We start from the raw sequence: 17,801 nt of genomic DNA, 5'->3' as shown, positions 1-17,801 counted from the left end.
CCACTTGTAAGAGAAGATGGCTCTCATGGAGATGCATGACCACCATCTCCAGGTTGCCAGGTGCTTCTCGAGTGGCAAAGCTGGACTGGTTCTATATGGCCCTGGGATGTAGAACTAGGACTTTTGAAGGGAAGCTATCAGAAGCTAGAATTTGGCTTGACATGGAGACTTGTGTGACAGAGCCATCCAGGAGTGGCCAACACAGGAGCTGACTACAACTGGGAGTTCCAGTTGAGGTTTATCAGGGACCCACCAAGGTGATCCTGAAGAGTCCTAATTTGGGACTTTCATTCTTTAGGGCAGACAGGTCTGTGAGAATCTTTCTGGGGGTCAGGCCACTGAACACCAAGTGCCTTGTGGTTCAATTTTTTCACATATAGCACACAGCTTCCCAAAGCAAGAAAGGCTGGTGTTGGGGGTGGGTCCCCTGCTCTCATCTCTTTGGGACTTGCCTTTGGAACCCTGGCATCTGGACTCCCGGACCCATTGGTATTAGAACTGGTGAGTTAGCAACCAGAGCTGCTGGCAGGATGGAGGGCTAGTTCTCTCTGGCCAACCCGAGGGATTCTCTAGGACCCTGGGCACAAAACTGCTCTGACTTATCATTTCCCATCCACAGCTACCACCACCACCTTTAATCTTTCCCGTACCTTCTACAGGGTGCCTAGTGGGAGAGTAGGGGTTGGATATCTCCATTACCGTATCTAACTCATCCTCTTAATTCCACTGGAGGCCTTATAAGAAAGAGCTGAGTGATGAGCCTAAGGAACGCTCTAGAAATCCCAGCCCTGCCCAGAAGGGATGGGAGCGGGGGTGGCAAATGGAGTTTGCAAGAACAAGGGTTCTCATAAAGCTCCTCAGGGTCAGAGGTAGCACTGGCAGACCACCTGACTCAGACTGGCATCCCATACCTCCTCCCGCGAATCAAGAAACCAGGCGGCAAAGCTCTGGGGACTGCTTTTATGGGAGTGACCTGACAGAGGGCATGATCCGTACAAAACCGGGAACAATACATACATATATATATTATATACAGAGACGCAGTCCTGCAAAAGGCGGGGCTAGGGTGGCCCTCGGCCGGAGAAACCGGAAGCCCCCCAACAGCCCCGCCCCTGGCCCCGCCCCCTCCGTCTGCTGAGGCCGAGGAGGTGAATTGCACGGGCCCAGGCACTAAGATAGCCAGCTCTTTCACGGGGTAGGCGCACATCTGGGGGCAGGAACAGATTGCTGAGAAATACTGATTGATGGCATGGCCTATTTACAGGGGACGAGAGGAAGCCAAAACGGATGGTACAGGGGTTGTTTTTTTTTTTAAAAAAGAACAAAAACCCAGGCTGAGGCAGGGGCATGACGAAGAGGCAAAAATGAGATGGTTTCTGAAAGGGGAGGGGACCTGGGGTAGGGGTCTCACCTCCCTTGGTCCAAGCCCCGATTTGGGGTTAAAGTGGGGAAACAGAGTCGATTTCACTTAGAAAGCAGGCTGCTAGCAGCGCAGCCCTGGTCTCCAAAAAGAAGAAAAGTAGTAAAATTTTGCCCTCCAGTCAAAACACTGGAAAACTGTGGGTGTGGGTGGGGTGAGGCTGAATCTCTGATGTTAGTACAAGGCTTCCAGGTGTGGCCCTGCGTAGGGCAGGACGGGACTTGGCTCTCCAGTAAAAAATGTTCCCCTTGCCTAAAACCAGGCCCTCTAAACTGACCTCTTCTCCTCCCTTGCATTGACAGGCTTGGCCAGGAAACCTGGACCCCAGAGAGGCCGCAGAATGGTTCCAGGAGGTTATGGCTATTTGGCACCTGGGGGAGGGGAGGCACAAGGAGAAATTGAGGGCTGCTGCCCCAGGAGAAGGGGGAGCTGGACACCACATGTCCTTGGGCTCTCCCCTTTTCATGAAGGATTCATAAGAAATCAGTGCAGGGTCAGGCCCAGCCTCCAGGCTCTGAGTGGACTCTATCCCTCCTGGGAGGGTGGACAAGGATGGGAGGAGGTGTGGAGACAACCCTTCCCAGCAGGAGGATAAGAATGCAACAGAACAGCACAATGATAGGGGAGGAGGAAGGGCCAAGATGGTAGAATCTCAAGTCAAGAGGCCCAGGGACCACCTAGGAGCTCCGTGATCAGGAGGCAGCCTCCAGGCGGTGAGATGCTGGGAGAGCCCCCAGCCCTGTTCCAGTCCAGAGACAAAGGCTGGAGGCCGTAAAATCTGGCAGTTTGGTCTGCAGGTCCTTGTGTTCATCCACCACCCAGGCCAGCCCCTGGCATTCCATGGCCTCTGTGCCCCAGCCCCATGGGCAAGGAGGCCATCCTTCCAGCCACCGGTCTGCCTGGGCCACCTTAAGGGGCCTATATGATGTGGGCCCTCTGGTCCCTGAAGCTGGGTGAGGTGGGGTGGAGGCGTGGGCAAGTCGGGGCACCTGTCCCCAGGCTGATAGGGGGCGGGGTCAAGTATTGAGGACAGGGGAGGGAGGACAATGGGAGGGGATTAATTATTGTCCGGTTAAGGAATGATTCCTGTTAAGTAGAATTGGAATTCCTCAGTGTTTGCAGGTTTCCTTCCAGTTCTGAGATCTGAAAAAAAGGGGGAGAGGGCATCAGGACTGAGCATTGGACTCGGGCCCTGCCCCGCCTGCCCCCCTGCTGGGGACATGACCCTGAGCTCCCAGCCACGACTCTTCTCCCTCCAGGATCCATAGGGTGACTGACCTGCTGCTCCCTCCTGCCCCTGTGGCATCCCGGGCCTACCTTGTCCAGGAGCTTGTCCATCTCCTCCTTCCTCGCCAGCTCTGACTCCTCCAGAACCCGGCGCTGTGCTGTCTCCTTTTTCAGAAACTCAATCTCCCTGGGGATCAGTGGGGGACAGACAGTGGGTAAGGCTGTGTGGTCTGGCTTCCATTCAGAGAGTCTCAGGGTCTTCAGCCCTGTCCTTGGCAGCTCTTGCCCACTCCTTGTTCTCAGGTCTGGAGATCCCTAACCTTCCCAAAGCCTCTGGGGCCTGGCTTGTTGGCTCTGGCACCCAGTCATTACGAACCCAGGTACCCCCCCAAAAGGACCCTCCAACTTCTGCGCTCCTGGCCCCCCTACTTGGCTGGGGTGGGGAGGCCCCACCACAGGCCTCTCCATCCTCCTCAGGTCCAGGGCTCCCAGCCCCCACACGTACTTCTGCTGGTAGTCTTTGATGAGGCGCTTGGCCTTGCTATATTTGCGCTCCAAGGCCTGGTACTGGGCCTGGGTCTCCCGCAGGTGCTCATCCACAGCCTGGCACAGGCTCTGGGCCTCACCCCAGTAGCCCTCCAGTTTTTCCATGCGCTCCTTGTTCTCCTCCACGCTCTGCTCCAGCTGGGCCTTCTCCACCCGCCACCGCCCCTTCTCCTGCTCCAGGCTCTGCAGCTGAGAGGAAGGAACAGCCCTGGGTTGGTGGGGACGAGAGTCTCTGGATGATTCCTGCAGATGTGGAGCCCACTGCCCCCCAACTACTGACTCTCCTTGGCTGAGTCTGGGAACTGAAACCCGGAGAGGGAGGACCCCATCTGTCCCAGCCAGGAGCCCTGATACGTGCTGCACTCCTAGAAGGCAGGCCGCCCGCGTTCATAACTGACTATCTCCGTGACTTGGGGTAAGGCCACTTTTGTCTTAAGCTGCATTCCTCCCATCTGTAAAGTGGGACTGATTCCTGCCTTGCCAAGCTCACAAAGGCTACACAGTGTGATGGTAGATGGGTGAGAACAGGGCACCACTGCCCTCTGTTCCCTCTCTGTAGCCCTGGCTTCTGCGGCTTCCTAGACAGTCCTGGCTGCTCGCCTAGTGCCCATGCCACCCCAGTGCAGACCTCCTAGCTCCACAGCCCAATCATAGGGCCTCTGTTCCCTCTGTACTCACTTTCTTCACCACCTCTGAGCACTGAGCCCCAAATCTCCAGCCCAGCTTTACTTCGGGTTCCTCAGAGGCACCCTGCCCCAAACTTGGCCCCACCTACACAAACTTATTCCTCCTTTTCTGACTAGCCCACCTCCGTCCAAAGGTGCCATCATCTCACTGCCACCCCAGTGCTGAGCTTCAAGCCCCTGACTGCCCCTCCAACTTTGCTGGCTGCAAACACCCCTTGCCCTCTGTGTCCCAGCTACACAGGCCTTCCTGCACATCCTTGGACCTACGTTCCCTCTTGCTGCAGGGCTTCGCCTCGCTGTTCCCTGTGCCTGGAATGCTCCCATCTACCCTCCCACTACCTCATCATTTCCCACTAGCTCAGCCTTCAGCTGAGCTCAGTATTTCACTTCCCCAGAAGTCTCCTGTGATTCTCTCTGACAGCACAGCCCCCCACACATTCCAGCTTCATCAGGTTCCACCAGCTCTAGGAGTTCAGGGACCCTGTCCTCTCCTATAAAGCCTGTGTCAGCTTCTATGTACAAATGTTGCTGTGCGGACTCTAAGCCACACAGGGCAAGGATCAAGTGCTTTTGCCCATCACATGAATTGGATGGTGCCACACACCTAGAAAGAAAGTGAAAGCTGCTCAGTCGTGTCTGACTCTTTGCGAACCCATGGACTGTAGCCTGCCAGGCTACTCTTGCCTGTAGCCTCAGGCAAGAATACTAGAGTGGGTAGCCATTCCCTTCTCCAGGGGATCTTCCCAACCCAGGGACTGAACCCAGGTCTCCCACACTGCAGGCAGATTCTTTACCACCTGAGCCACCAGGGAAGCCCAAAGGTGTTTATAAATTGAAAGACCTTTGACTGTTCCTTCCCTTTATGCTCTGCACCTACTCTAACAACATGAACTGTCACCTCGACCTGGGAAATGCAACTCGAATCCGTCCTTCCTATACATACCCTCTGCCTGTGCCCTGGGTAGCCCTGCCCATACCTTCCAGGGCACCACTTGGGCCTCTAGCTGGTTCACCAGTCTCCAAGTCCTGCTCACCCTCATGCCTCCCACTTTGGGGATAGTGACCTTCCTCCTCCTGGTCTCATATGGCCACAGGATCCAGGCTGGAGTCCTCAGTGGGGAGTCAGGATACTGCTACAGCCCATCCTGGCAATCCAGCTCTACCTTCCACTCCCCTCCGCCCCCGGAATGGCTGCCATAGCCTGCAGGTCTCTTTACAAAGCCAGCCTCCAAGCTCACGTTTGTCTCCCCACCAGAAATGCCCTTCCTCTGCCTCAGTCACCTAAACCCTGTCTTCCCTCTGGGGCTCAGCTTCACACTCTCCTGTCTCCAGGCATGTTGGTCTAAGCCCACATATGGGAATGCACCTGTGTGTGCCTGGGTGCACAATGTCTGCAGAACCCCTGTGTGCCTCTGCCTCTCCCTGCCACACTGGAAGCCCCATGGGGATCGGGACTCCTAATGCACAGCCTGTGCTTCAGAAGTCTGTATATCTATGCCTCTAAGGGTGCTGGCACCCAGTATGCTTGTGCCGGTATCTATACATGGTATCTCTGTGAGAATGTGCATGTTCCATGAAACATCCTATGTCTCACAGCAGACAGACACATAAGCAGACGGACACAAAAGTCTTGCTTGTAAAGCATGGGTCCATTGTCCTCATGTTATGTCTAAGCAGAGAGGGTGTCTGGGTGGGTGGTCTGTGAGTACCATGTACCTGGGATCTGGGCTGATGTTTGGATCTCTGGGTGGTTTGCATTTAGGCTAGGCTAAATGCTAGGCTTTTATGTAGAGGACATGCGTGGGACTGTGTGAACGTGAAGACATCCACATTCAGCTATTAGAGGGCTGACAGCTAACAGCTCAACTTTTTATTGAGCAACTATTATGTGTCAGACCTGTACTAAAGAGCTTACATGTATTATTCTATTTTATTCTCACAGTGGTCCTATGGTCCTGGCACTATTATCAAACCATTTTATGGAGAATGAGGCCCGGAGCAGCAAGTGAGTGGTGGAGAGATGGTCTAGCTCTTAACACTAGCCTCCCTTACTTCAGAGCAGCTTGTTTTCCATGCGCCTGTGGGTGCCGGACAAGGGTCGACATGTACAGCTGAGGGTGGAAGACTGTCGCCCCCATGCCCTCAGCCTCCCCCACTTCCCGCCGCTCTTACCTTTCTCTTCAGCTGCTGGATCTCGGCCTCAGTCACAGCATGCTTAATCTGGAGCTGTGGGGGCGAGGGCACAGACACTCAGCTCTGGCTGGGGCAGGCAGTGCTGTAGCACTAAATACTAACCTGCCCTTGCCCTCCACCAGCCCAGGGGCCCTTCTGCGCACCTCCTTGAACTTGTGCACCAGCTTCTCGGGCTCCATGTCCACCGGGGACAGGGCATCCTCATTCTCTGCCAGCTCGAACACCTCGATGGCCATCTCGCCCCCTGGGAACGTGGGGCTCAGCTCCTCATCCTCGTCGGTGGCGTACTCTCCCGTCTGTGAAGGGGGACAGGAGGCTGTGTCCCCTGCCCACGCCAGCCTACCCCAGCCCTGATGACTAGGGCTGAAACCAGCCGTGGTTAGTCCACGGCAGACTGAGTGCGACCCAGGGGTATGGGTCATGACCTCCTCCATCAGCCAGGGGTCCACACCAGGGGCATGGTTTGTGACTTCCGGAAAGTCTCCTGAAGGCAGGAGTTATCCCATAAAAGACTAAGACCTGAAGAAACAGCCTTTGCTTTCCCCTCCTCACGCAGCAGGTCCCCTGAGGCCTAGAGCTGTCTCCTTCCTCAGAGTGGCGGCTCTTAGAGGGAACTATGTTTTCTTTGTAGGACCAGGAAGGCTTTCTGAAGACAGAGGGTGTGATTCCTCCATCAAACTAGAGATTCTTTAAGGGAGGGATCTGCATTGCTTCTCAGATTAGGGGCTCCCCCAGGACAGGAGTGGCGCTCTGGGGTTCTTCACAAGGCCTGGGAAAGTGGCAGAGGCAGGGGACAGCTGTAATGCTCCATCAGGCCACCAGGGGACGATGACGCTCCCAGCCAAGTAGAGTCCCTACCTCCTCGTCATCCTCGCCGTACTGGGCGTATCTTTGCTCCATCATCTCCCGCTGCCATCGCTCCTGTTCCAGGGTCTGCTGAATTAGCTGGGCCACCTCACTCTGCTCACCGGGCCGCTCCCGGCCAATCATAAACCTGCAGGGGCACCAGCATTGTCTCCTTTTTCTCTGTCCTTAGCTGGAAATGCCACCATCCTCCCCATTGGTACTCCCCTCTCAATACCCAGGTCCTCCCTGGGGAGGTGAAATGAGAGGGCTGAGTCCAGAGACTGCAGAATGTTAATAATGAATGGGGGAACAGGGGGCCCTTATTGGCTTTCTTTCCCAGGAGTAGCAGAGACTCATTAGCCCTCCTGGCCAGTTCGGGGGATGGGGAGATGTCAGCCAAACTTCAGGCTAGGCTGTCGGGGACATGAGGTCAGGAGGTGCCAGTGTAGGAGCTCTTCCCTCACCACATGGGAGAAAATGAGGCAGGGGCCTGGCAAAGCTGACCCTGGAACTGTGGAGGGCTGTCTTATATGCTCTCCAAGTCCTTGAGCTTCAGGAAGGGGCGGGATGATGGCGACTGGAGATTAGGATGGAAAGGAAATCGTGGAACTTCCAGGCACCAGCCCCTCCTCTCCGTGGCCACCCACATCCTGTTTCTCTCTACCACCCTTTCCTGGGGGCAGTGCCCCTTTTGGAGGGGGCATGGAGTTGTCCCTGAATGTTATGCCAGAGATGAACATAGGGAGCCTCTAACCCAACCTCTTCAGTTGGCAGACCCAAGGAGGCGAGTCCTCAGACTATACCAGGCTAGAGGGAGGGAGGGATAAACCCCGATCTGGATGGCATCCTTCCTGCACATCTTGGGATCTTCAATGAATGAGTCAGGACAGACAGTGGGGAAAGAAGACAACCAAGAGGCCAGTTTGGAGGCATGGTGGACAACAGGCCTGAAGCCTGAGTGCTGGTGGCCAGCAGTGGTCAGGGGCGGGAGATGTGAAGGGAGACGGGGCAACGGATAAGCACATAGCAATTCCTTTCCACAGTGGAAACGTCTCTGTAAGTTGGGCCACAGAGGATCTCAACTGGGTGTGGGCAGGCGGGCAGAGTGGCCCGATGAGGGCTGAGCCTCCTGTCTGCGCCCACTCCCCACCGCCCCCACCCTCCTGGGCCTCACCGCACACGGCCCTTGGTATTCCGGAGCACGGAGGCTGCAAAGCTCTGGGTCACTCCCACCAGACTCGTTCCATCCACCTCCACCAGGAGATCGTTCACCTGGATCCTGGGGACGGGCGAGGGGGAGGTGGGTGACATTGGTTAGGGGATCCCGAGGGGAACTGTGGAGCTAGGGTAGACATGGCCCCCTTCCCATCAGAAACTCAAGGCTCAGTCCCCACAGGAACCCAGTACTTTGTCTACCTGCATAAGAGGCATGAGGCCGGAGGATCAGGTATCAGCCAGGCGCATGGGCAGTGAGACCCAGGCAAGCACAACCAACACGGGCATCCAGAACCAGGAAGGGTGGCAAGCACACTTCCCAAGGCAATCACACACTAGTCCCTTCCTCCATCACTCGACAGACCAGCGTGGCATCCACAGAGTTCATCATGGCCACGCACACCAGCTAGGGCCTCTAGCACACACCTGACATACAGCCCACCCTCTTACACACCCATTCAGCACAGACCTGAGCCCACAGATTTCTTTCAAATGCCCGCGATCTGTGTTCACTACAGTCCCACGGGGTTAGTCCCCCCTGTGCACAGCCCCCAGTACGCTCCAGCTACGGCCCTGGAAGCCCTGTTCCCCACACAAGGAGAGATGGGAGTGGCCCAGCCTGACCGCAAGGGGGATGGAAGCACGGGAGGGACACCTGGCCACCTCCATCCTCCACTCCCACCTCCCCTCAGTGCCAGGCCTCCTCGCAGGGCTCCCACACAGAAAAGGAAGAAATGGTCTCCCGTCAACAGTTCGCCCCCACCACCCACCCCACATGGGGACACCCTCACATACACACACACTCCCCAACCGGCCAACAGGCAACCATGGGAAAGGCTCTGGGAAGTTCAAATGAGGGAGTAAGTAAAAGAGTAGGGGTGGTCACCTTCCTTTTTCTGCTCACTCCCACCCCTGCCCACCATGCCATCTGGGCTGCAGCAGATAGAAGCTTCCTGAATGAGGCAACTCCACCTCTAGCAGCATGACCCCAGTCCTCACAGGAACAAACAGTCAACTCTGTCACATGGAGGGGTCTGGGCTTAGAGGTAGCACAAGGCACCCTGATATTAACCTTTAACTTACAGCCTGGGGGTGCCCTACAGCCGTTCCCACTCCCCCTCGGCAATTCACACACAGTGGGGAGGCTCCAAAGGGCTCACTGGGCTGCCCAGAACTCCAGGGGATCTTTCCTGAGCCCTCTGACCCACCGAACTCACACCTTCCAGCCTCAGGGGCCAAACATAAGCATGTAGGCAAGGAGCAGCCTCCTCCCGGGCGCACCGCCCCCATGGGCTCTTCTAACCTCATAAGACACCTGAATCCCGTGGTCTCTAGCTCAGCCACACCTGCCTGCTTTTGGTGCCCTGCCTGGGACACTCTGCACACCCCACTCCTGCTCATGCTTTAGGTCTCAACTCCAATGTCACTTCCTCCAGGAAGACTTCCCTGAAACCCAAAGAGGCCAAGCCCTCCTGACTTAGCCTTTAGTGCCGCCCTGTACTTTTGTCCATGTCGCTGTTTTCTGTGTGCCCTCTTGAATGCCCATCTGCCTTACTACACTACATGCTTCTTAAGATCAAGGCCCTCATCACTGACTCCCAGGGCCTGGCACCAGCCCTGCAACAGTGTCACAGGCTCAATATTTCCTAAATGAAAAAGCTCAATGTGTACTCTACTAGGCACAGAGCCTCCGCACCCACGCTCTCCTCACCATGGCCCGAAACACAACACCTACACAGCATGCAAGTGCCACGAAGCCGAGGGCCCTGTCTGTGCTGCTCACTGCTCCCTGGGGGGCGGGCCAGCAACAGGCACAGTGGTCTCCACGAACGCCTGGGCCCCACCTGGCGACCCGCCCCGCAGACCACGGCTGATAAGGGAAGGGGAGGCGGTACCTGCCGTCCCGATGGGCCGCGCCGCCCTCAGTCACGGTCTTGACGAAGATGCCCAGCTTCTCAAGGCCCATGTCTGCCCCGGCCCCCATGCCAATGATGCTGATGCCCAGGCCCTCGGAGTCTGTGAAGCAGAGGGTGATGAGAAGCCAGTAGGAGGGTAGGATGGGTTGAGGATTTGCCGGGGACAGAGTGAGAGGCCCATCCCCAACCCTCACAGTGGGGCACAGCCTCACCTCAAGAAGCAGTCTCCATGCTGAGGGGATGTCCCACATCTGGTTCTGTCACTCCCTCTTTGCCAAGCCAACTAGGATGCTCTTGGGTCACTGCCCTCTGCCCCAGCCAAAGAACTGATGGGCAGCAGGACGTGCTGAAGGGGCACTATCTGTATGCAGATGAGGTGTGTGGTGGCCATGGGGATGGGTGGGGGAGCCACGAGGGGGCTGATGGTCCCCCTCCCTAAGCAGTCTCATCCCTACTCACAGCCTCAGTGACTCAAGACCTCCTGCTTTTCTCTCCCGCAAAACCTACTCCTCTCTCCACAGCTGCCCCCCTCTGTCTCACGGGCCTCTGACATCTGAACGAGATCTTCCCCCACAAATAGGCTTTTCCAGCCTGCCCCCGCTTCACGGGGCCTGGGAGTCACCTGGACTCCTGCCTCCCCCTGCAGCCTCTGTGGAAGCCAAGTAACACTCAAATCCTGTCAATCCCACCTTCCAAGAATCCCTCAAGTCCACCCCCTTCCCACATGGCCATCACCATGTCCACACTACAGGGGCCCCTCTCCAACCATGTACAACCCTTTGCCCCACAGCACAGCTTGGTATAGTCTCTCTAGAATACCTTTCTCACACCTTACAAGGCTCCCAGTCCATCTTAGAAAAGTGGTCAACAAGGTCCTGTATGCGCAGCCTTCTCCCCCACCCTCCGAGTCCACCAGGTCTCTCTCCTCTTTTCCGCAGACTCCCCTCATCTCCTCTTCAGAGTTCAACTCAAGCGTCTCTTTCCTTGGAAATCCCCTCAGGTCTGGTCAGGTCCCCTGTTAAATGCTTTTACAGTGGCCCCTCCTTCCTTTCCTGGCCCCCTCACTGTGCCAAGGACGCACTTAGGTGTGAGCGTCCCAGCCATGCCTGCCCTCTCCCCCTTCCATCGCTCTCCCATTGTGGCTTGGCCTGCAGAGCCCAGGACCCAGCCCACAGTGCTCATGCGGGGCCTGACAAGTGCAGAAGCAGAGTGCAGCGGGACAGTGTGAAGGTGGAGCTTTGGGCTGGGCTGAGTCTGTGTGGCTGTGGGGTGCTGACAGAGGCCCAGTTAGAGGAAGCAGAACATCTCAGTGGAAGCCCTGAGGGTCCACCCAGGGCGGAAGTTGGCACAAGGCAGAGGCCCAGTGGCCCAGCTCACCCTTCTCCAGCTCCACAGGGAACAGCTCCAACCTCTCCACCCGCTTCTCCAGCTCGTACTCAGCAGAGGCTGCCATGGGATCCACGTCCTCGTTGCGACGATCGTAGTCCTCGTTGGAGTAGGTACTGAACACCTGGGGGAGAGGCTGCTTGTCAGAGGCGCCAATAGGAGGGCAAGGGCTAACCCAGTGAGAGGAGGCTGAAGGGGCAGGCTGCGCCAGCCACTGCGCTCCCCTCCTGCCAGAGGCCTCCCCCACCCCCAGACAGGCTGAGGTGAGGCCTTCCCCAGCCCGTGCTGATCCCAGCTCAGAGTGGGGCCCTTCTAGTTCTGAGGTAGGGGGCAAGGCAGAAAGGAACCCAGCCTTGCCACATCCACGCCATGACTCTCTCCTGCAGCCCTGACCACACAAGCATGGCCAGTTAGAAGAAAGGAAGGTCAATGCTGGAGAAACTGTCATACTCATGAACCCAGGCTCCCAGGTCAGAGAGAGACCAACAGACAGTCCCCATCCCAAAGACGAGGGTGGACACAGACGGCAGGAGAGAGGAAGGAACACGCTGAGTAGCAGAGGGGAAGAGGAGGAGGGATAAGGAGTGGAGGAGATTCGGGAGGATGCCAGATGGGGAGGGGGGAGCGGGTGTGAGACAAGGGCAGTGGCGGGTGGGGAAAGGGGAGGAGAGAGGCAGAAGGACCACCGGTCCCCCCACGGAGAATGGGCAGGCCCTCCTCTTGAGGGGCCCCTATGGCCTTGGCCACATGGCCAGACCTCAAGCTCCCTTCTGAACCGCAGCTCTCTGAGGTACCCCGCTTATCCCCAGGGCACTAGGAGGCCCGGGCAGAGGTCCTGGGCGCAATACCCTGCAGAAAGCAAGGACAGCAGGCAAGTGGCAGCCTCTGACACTGTCCGCAGTGAACCTGGCCTTGTTGTCCTCTGAACCCCTCTGCTGGCTCAGCAGAAAGGGGAATCCCCAGCCTGACCCTCCTCCAAAGAGTAGAGAAGGTAGGACAAGGGCTCTGCAGGAGTGCCTAAGTCTGGGTCCAGGCGGGGTGCTCCTGGTGGGAGGTTAATGAGCACCATTTGGGGCATCATGACATGTTCCTGTTTCACTGCCTGCAGTGACAGGTTGGCACCACTTGGAGCCAAGTGGGGGCGATGAAGGGTAGCAGCAGCTCTATCAGATGGCTGGGCCTGAGGCCTGAGCAGCTGGAGTGGGACACTGTCTCCCTGAGGCCCCTGCCAGGGTCCCTCTCTCCAGAAGCAGGCGCTACGGGCACCCAGGCCAGCAGCTCTTGTGCCCCAGCCTCGGTTTAGTGTCACCCCCCAAACACCATGGCTCCCACAAGGGGGCTCCTAGCTGGGAGGGGCCTACATGGTCACTTAACTCACTGCCCTCAACTTTACAGCATCAGAGAAAGAGTGCAAACCCTTAGAGTTCTTTGTCAATGGTGCAGCAGTCAGACTGCCCTCTTGACATCTGGCCAGTAGCCCCAAGCTCCTGGGAGAAATGGGCCACCCAGTCCACATACAGTGCAAGATGCTAGACCCACTGTCCAAGGTCATGGGAGCTAGCCCATAGCAGCGTGGGATGAGACTGGTGGGTAGGTCACTGGGACTTTGTCCCCATTGTACATAGGTCTCAAGCCCCAGGACAGGGCTGCCACGCGCCTAGATCTGGCAAACTGGCTTTGGCCCACTTCTGCATCCCAGTCCCTTGACCCTCACCCTCTATCCCAGCAGAGAGGGTCTCTTCATCCCTCAGTCTATGTGGTAGCCTGGGTCAACCAAACTCCTCCCCACCACAAGTACACACAGACACACACTGTGACCTCCAAAACACCCTCCTAGCCTGTCCTGGGCTTTGTCCTCCCCTCTTTTCTCAGATTATTAAATTCTGCCCCCTGCAAGAAACCCAGGCCAGAGGGTCAGAGGCCTCTGACCACCATTCACACTGCCCACCTCCATGTGTCCAGCCTGTCCGAGGGCCCTGGATCCAGTCCCCCTCTCCAGATAACTATCTAGAATTGAGGTTTCTTTCCTCAGCAGAAGCCTCTGTATTGTGGCCAACAATTGGGTCATCCGAGGAGCACAAGACCCCGGACTTAGTATCAATGCAGGGGTGGGGCAGAGAGGGAAAAACTGGGTGGGGAGGAAGACATCCCCAGCAAGGTCAAAAGTCAGACACACAAAGGCGGCCCAGCACACCACAGGCGAGCAACTGTCACCAGGGAGTCAGGGAGCACTGCTCCAAATCATGTGCTATTTTTTACCCAAAAATCAGGGTAAGGTGTCAAATATAGACAGTCAGAGGCTGAGGACTAAAAGACCAACCTCTACCTCTGAGGGGATCAGGCAGCTCAGAGAACTGCTGTGGCAGGGCCGTGGGGTGTCCTGACCCCCTCAGTGGTCCCCACTTGCATCCTCAGTGTCCCAAGAAACACCCCATATCCTTCAGTTCTCTGCCTCCAGGATCCCAGCTCTTCAGAAAAGGAGGAGAGGCAAAAAGGCTTGTGAGGTCACAGCCTGGGGGAAAGGGCTGGCCAAAGTGGGGAGTTGCACTTCCCAGGCCCCCTGGGGTGGCAGGTGGAAGAGGAACAGAGGTTAATGCTGGGGCAGGCAGGAGGAAACGGGCAGCTTCAGTGTCCAGGAGTTATGGAAATTTCAATCAAACAGAGGGGGGTTTGACTGGGGAGGGGTGAAGGCTGAACTTTCCTTGGCCCTGACAGCCCCATAAAGCAGACTTGGACTTGGGCACAGCTGAGCTTGGGGCGGTGAGAAAAAGTCTTTAAGCTTTATGTGCCAGCCAAGAATAGAGGGTAGTGCACTGCAAGCGGATTCTTTACCATCTGAGCCACCAGGGAAGCCTCAGGAAACTGGGGGCTGGGGCTCTTAATTCTCCCAGGGATCTCTCCCAGCATTCTCCTGAGAATCTGAGGGCACTGGCACAACCCACAAACCAATCACCAATAGTATGTGTGCCCCCCCAAAGGGAGGATCTTCTGTCCTTTCAGGGTACCCGGAGAATGAGGCAAGAGCGCTTGGTGCCTGCCAACACCAAGAGCAAAAGCAGGAGGCTGCTGCCAGGCACCTGGGAGTTTCCCAGCCCCACCCCCTCCTCCTCCATACCCTGCTAAAGGCCTAGCCTCCTCAAAACCCACAGAAAATGCCTGCCTATGTAACCTCGTACCCCCACCTCGGGAGCTGGCCCAGCACAGACCCCAGGGAACAGGGCCCCCAGTCACATGGTCCCAGCTCAGCTCAACCTCAGAGACCTGCTTCCCTCTTTCACTTCTGCAAAGTTGGGGTGAGGGCTACAGCCAGTTTGAAGGAAGGGCTGCACCTTTGTTTTGGGAAGTTTCTGGCTCCTCCACCCCCGTGTGCAGCTCTGGTGCAGGAGGAAAGCAAGGGTGTTTCTAAGCTCCTCATGCCCCTCCGATCTACAGCAGAGTAAGGACCAAAGTGGGGGTGCTCTTCTGAGGTCACAGGTACACACAGACACACACACACACACCTTCCCACCACTTAAGCCCAGGCCTCTGGCAGTCTCCGGAGGGAGAATGTCTGGAAAAGGAAGGGAAAGCAGGTGTCCCAGGACCGGCGCAGGGCAGGGTGGGGCAGCAGGCAGAGGAACCCGAGGGCAGGTCAGGGCAGGCCACCTCATCTCAGGCCTAAATATCCTCCCCCTCTGACAAACAGCTGGAAGTCCCCCACGCCCCCCTCAGGGAGGTAACTTCTGGGAAGGGGGCTGGGTGACAGGGCTGACTCAGCCTGCCAAAGCCGGCTGGCTGGCGAGGCGGGGGCGACTGCGCGCACGTGGCAGGGGCGGCGCGGGGGCGGGGAGGGGGGCTCACTTACTTGGATCGGCGCTGTGCTGAAATGGATCTTTCGGCTCGGGGCCGGGTCCTCTTCTTCCGAAAGCCCTGGGATCTCCACGCACCCCGACTCGGGCTCGTACGGGGGCTCCCCCTCCTCCTCTTCTTCGTCGTCCTCCTCCAGGGCACTGCCCCCAGAGTCCTCCCCCAGCCCACTGTAGGCGCTCACGTCCACCAAGTCCGCCTCCGAGAAGTCCTCCTTTTTGGACTCGTCTACGTCCTCGGGGGCCACGTCCGGGGCCCGGCCATTGCCCACCCCCTTTTCAGGCACCGCCACGGTCGCCGCCTCCTCCTCGGGAGCCGCCTGAGCCTTCTGCTCCTCAGGCGCCGGGCTAGCGGTGGTTGCCAAGGCGCTGCCATTCTCCAGGGCCGCGTGGACTGTCACCTCCGCCTGGATCACCTCTGTGGGCGCTGCCTCGGCCTCCGACTCCCCGCTCTCCTCCACCTCCACCGGCTTAATCTTGCGCACCTCCCGGGGCTTGGGGGGCGGCCGGGCGGGGGCCACTCGGTGTTGCGGGGGCTGCTGCCCTCCGGGGCCGCGCTCCTTCTCGGCTGGGACATCCCCCGACGGGGCGGGCGGCGGCGGGGGCGGCTGAAACACCCGGGACCGCTTACTGACCAGCTTCGAGTTGACCTGGGGAATCCCGGCGGCCGCGACCCTGGGCAGCCCGGGCCCGCGGTGGAGGCCGGTCCTCGAGTCGGCCTTCTCAAAGACAGCGCTTAGCTGGCTGACCGTCGGCGACACGGCGTCGGCGTCCAGCTTGTCCAGCGCCTCGGTGCTGCCGTTGAAGCGCACCACGACGTCCAGCTTCCGGTCCTGCAGGCCGGCGCGCTCCTGCCTCAGCAGCCGACGCGCCGCGGCCTCCTTGTCGCCGCCCGCGGCCGCAGGGACGCTCCGTTCGAACAGCTTCCGCGTCTCCTGCAGCCGGGACGGCGGGTGCGGCGGCGGCGCGGGCTGCGCGGAGGGCGCGGGCTTGGAGTCGAAGCGGCTCACGCGCTCCGATACGCTGGTGCCCAGCTTCAACAGGGCGCTATGGTCCACGTTCTCGTTCAGGCTGCTGGCCCGCGGCAGCGACAAGCGCACGCCGCGCTCGGGCGCCCGCAGGGCCTCGGTGGGGCCCGCGCCGCCGCCCGCATCGCCCGGCGCGCCTGCCGTCGTGCCCATCTGCAGGAACATACTTTTGATGCGATGGACGTTGGAGCCATATTTCTTGTGGTGGGCTGCCTTGGGTGCCTCGTCGGGCCCGGGCGCGTCGGGCGGTTTCAGAGCCTGGATGCCCGCCTCGTAGGCGCTGCGGTGCGGGGAGGCGCTCCGGAGGGGACCCCCAGGCCCCCGTGGCTCCGTCTTCATCATAGTGGGGGGAGCCGGGTTCGCATCCCAACGCTTCCCGCTCCCCCCTTCCAACAGGCGGCGGGCCAAGTCGGGACCACCGCCCCCTCCCCCAGAGAAAAGGAACCCCGAAAGGCCTTTTTAAAGCCTCCCCCCAAAACCAAGCTGCCCAAAACAGTTAACCTCGCTTTAAAAAAAAAAGGAAAAAAAAAAACCTCCGAGCGCCCTGTGTGGATCGCCTCCCCCAACCAAGCTGCCAAAGACAGCCCGCCCTTCTACCAAAGCCCGAGCGGCCTGGTATGGTCGCCCCCACCCAAATTAGAAAAGCGGCGCTCGGAGCCGGTGGGACCGCTTGCCCTGCAGCAGCGGAGGCGCCCGCTCACATCGTCCGAGGTGGTGTCAGCGGGGCTGGTAGACCCGGCACCCCCCACCCCGGCCGGGGGCCTTGGCTCTCCAGGGGCCCGGCACCCGGGCGCCCATAGCTGCTCGGCCGGCCCGGGCCGCTCCGCCGCCGCGCCACCCTCCCTCCCTCCCTCCCCCCCGCGCCCCGAGCCTCGGTCTTTCTCTGGCTCTGCCCGAGCGGCGGCTGCCGGAGACCAAGCGGCTGCCCTTCTCGCCGCCGCCGCTGGGGGACTGGCATCTCTGGGTCCTAAAGGGATCGGATTTCCGGGACCGGAGCCTGTGAGCCCTCCCCTTCCCCTCCACCCCAGAGTATACTCCTCCCCTACCGGCCCTCGCTATAGCCCTCCACTGACCCCAGAGGTTGGTCGGTCTTCTTCAACCCTTCCATCCCAACCTCTGACTGTAGCTTTCCACAACATATATAACCTCACCCCCCATTAAATATTAAGTGTGTTAGTCGCTCAGTCGTGTCGACTCTTTGCGACCCCATGGACTGCAGCCCACCAGGCTCCTCTGTCCATGGAATTCTCCAGGCAAGGATACTGGAGTGGTTTGCCATTTCCTCCTCCAGGGAATCTTCCTGACCCAGGGATTGAACCCCGGGCTCCTGCACTGCACGGAGATTCTTTTCCGTCTGAGCTACCAGGGAAGCCCTCCACTAAATATTGGTGGAAGGCAGTCCAACCACTCAGTGGTCTCAGTGTGGCCCTCCTCTACTCTGGGTGTGGAGGGGGAATAGTGGGGGAGGGACAAAGGATCGTTTTCTTCAAGAT

The 17,801-nt window shown here is 58.6% G+C and overlaps 1 protein-coding gene across 1 annotated transcript; it reads right to left on the bottom strand.

The window, feature by feature from the left end:
* Nucleotides 1-946: 946 nt before the first annotated feature.
* Nucleotides 947-17,138, bottom strand: PPP1R9B (protein phosphatase 1 regulatory subunit 9B). Its single transcript, XM_024980819.2, has 10 exons — nucleotides 15,280-17,138; nucleotides 11,427-11,559; nucleotides 10,029-10,149; nucleotides 8,093-8,197; nucleotides 6,931-7,066; nucleotides 6,216-6,368; nucleotides 6,052-6,105; nucleotides 3,153-3,382; nucleotides 2,738-2,834; nucleotides 947-2,563 (listed from the first exon to the last, which is right to left on the bottom strand). The coding sequence occupies exons 1-10, from the start codon at nucleotides 16,648-16,650 to the stop codon at nucleotides 2,510-2,512; spliced, it is 2,454 nt and encodes an 817-aa protein (XP_024836587.1). The 5' UTR covers nucleotides 16,651-17,138; the 3' UTR covers nucleotides 947-2,509.
* Between the last annotated feature and the right edge of the window lie 663 nt (nucleotides 17,139-17,801).

The sequence above is a fragment of the Bos taurus genome, chromosome 19 (assembly GCF_002263795.3).
Source record: "Bos taurus isolate L1 Dominette 01449 registration number 42190680 breed Hereford chromosome 19, ARS-UCD2.0, whole genome shotgun sequence".
Taxonomy (NCBI): domain Eukaryota; kingdom Metazoa; phylum Chordata; class Mammalia; order Artiodactyla; family Bovidae; genus Bos; species Bos taurus.
Note: the sequence above shows the minus strand (reverse complement) of the source record. Positions and strands in the feature narration are given on the sequence as shown.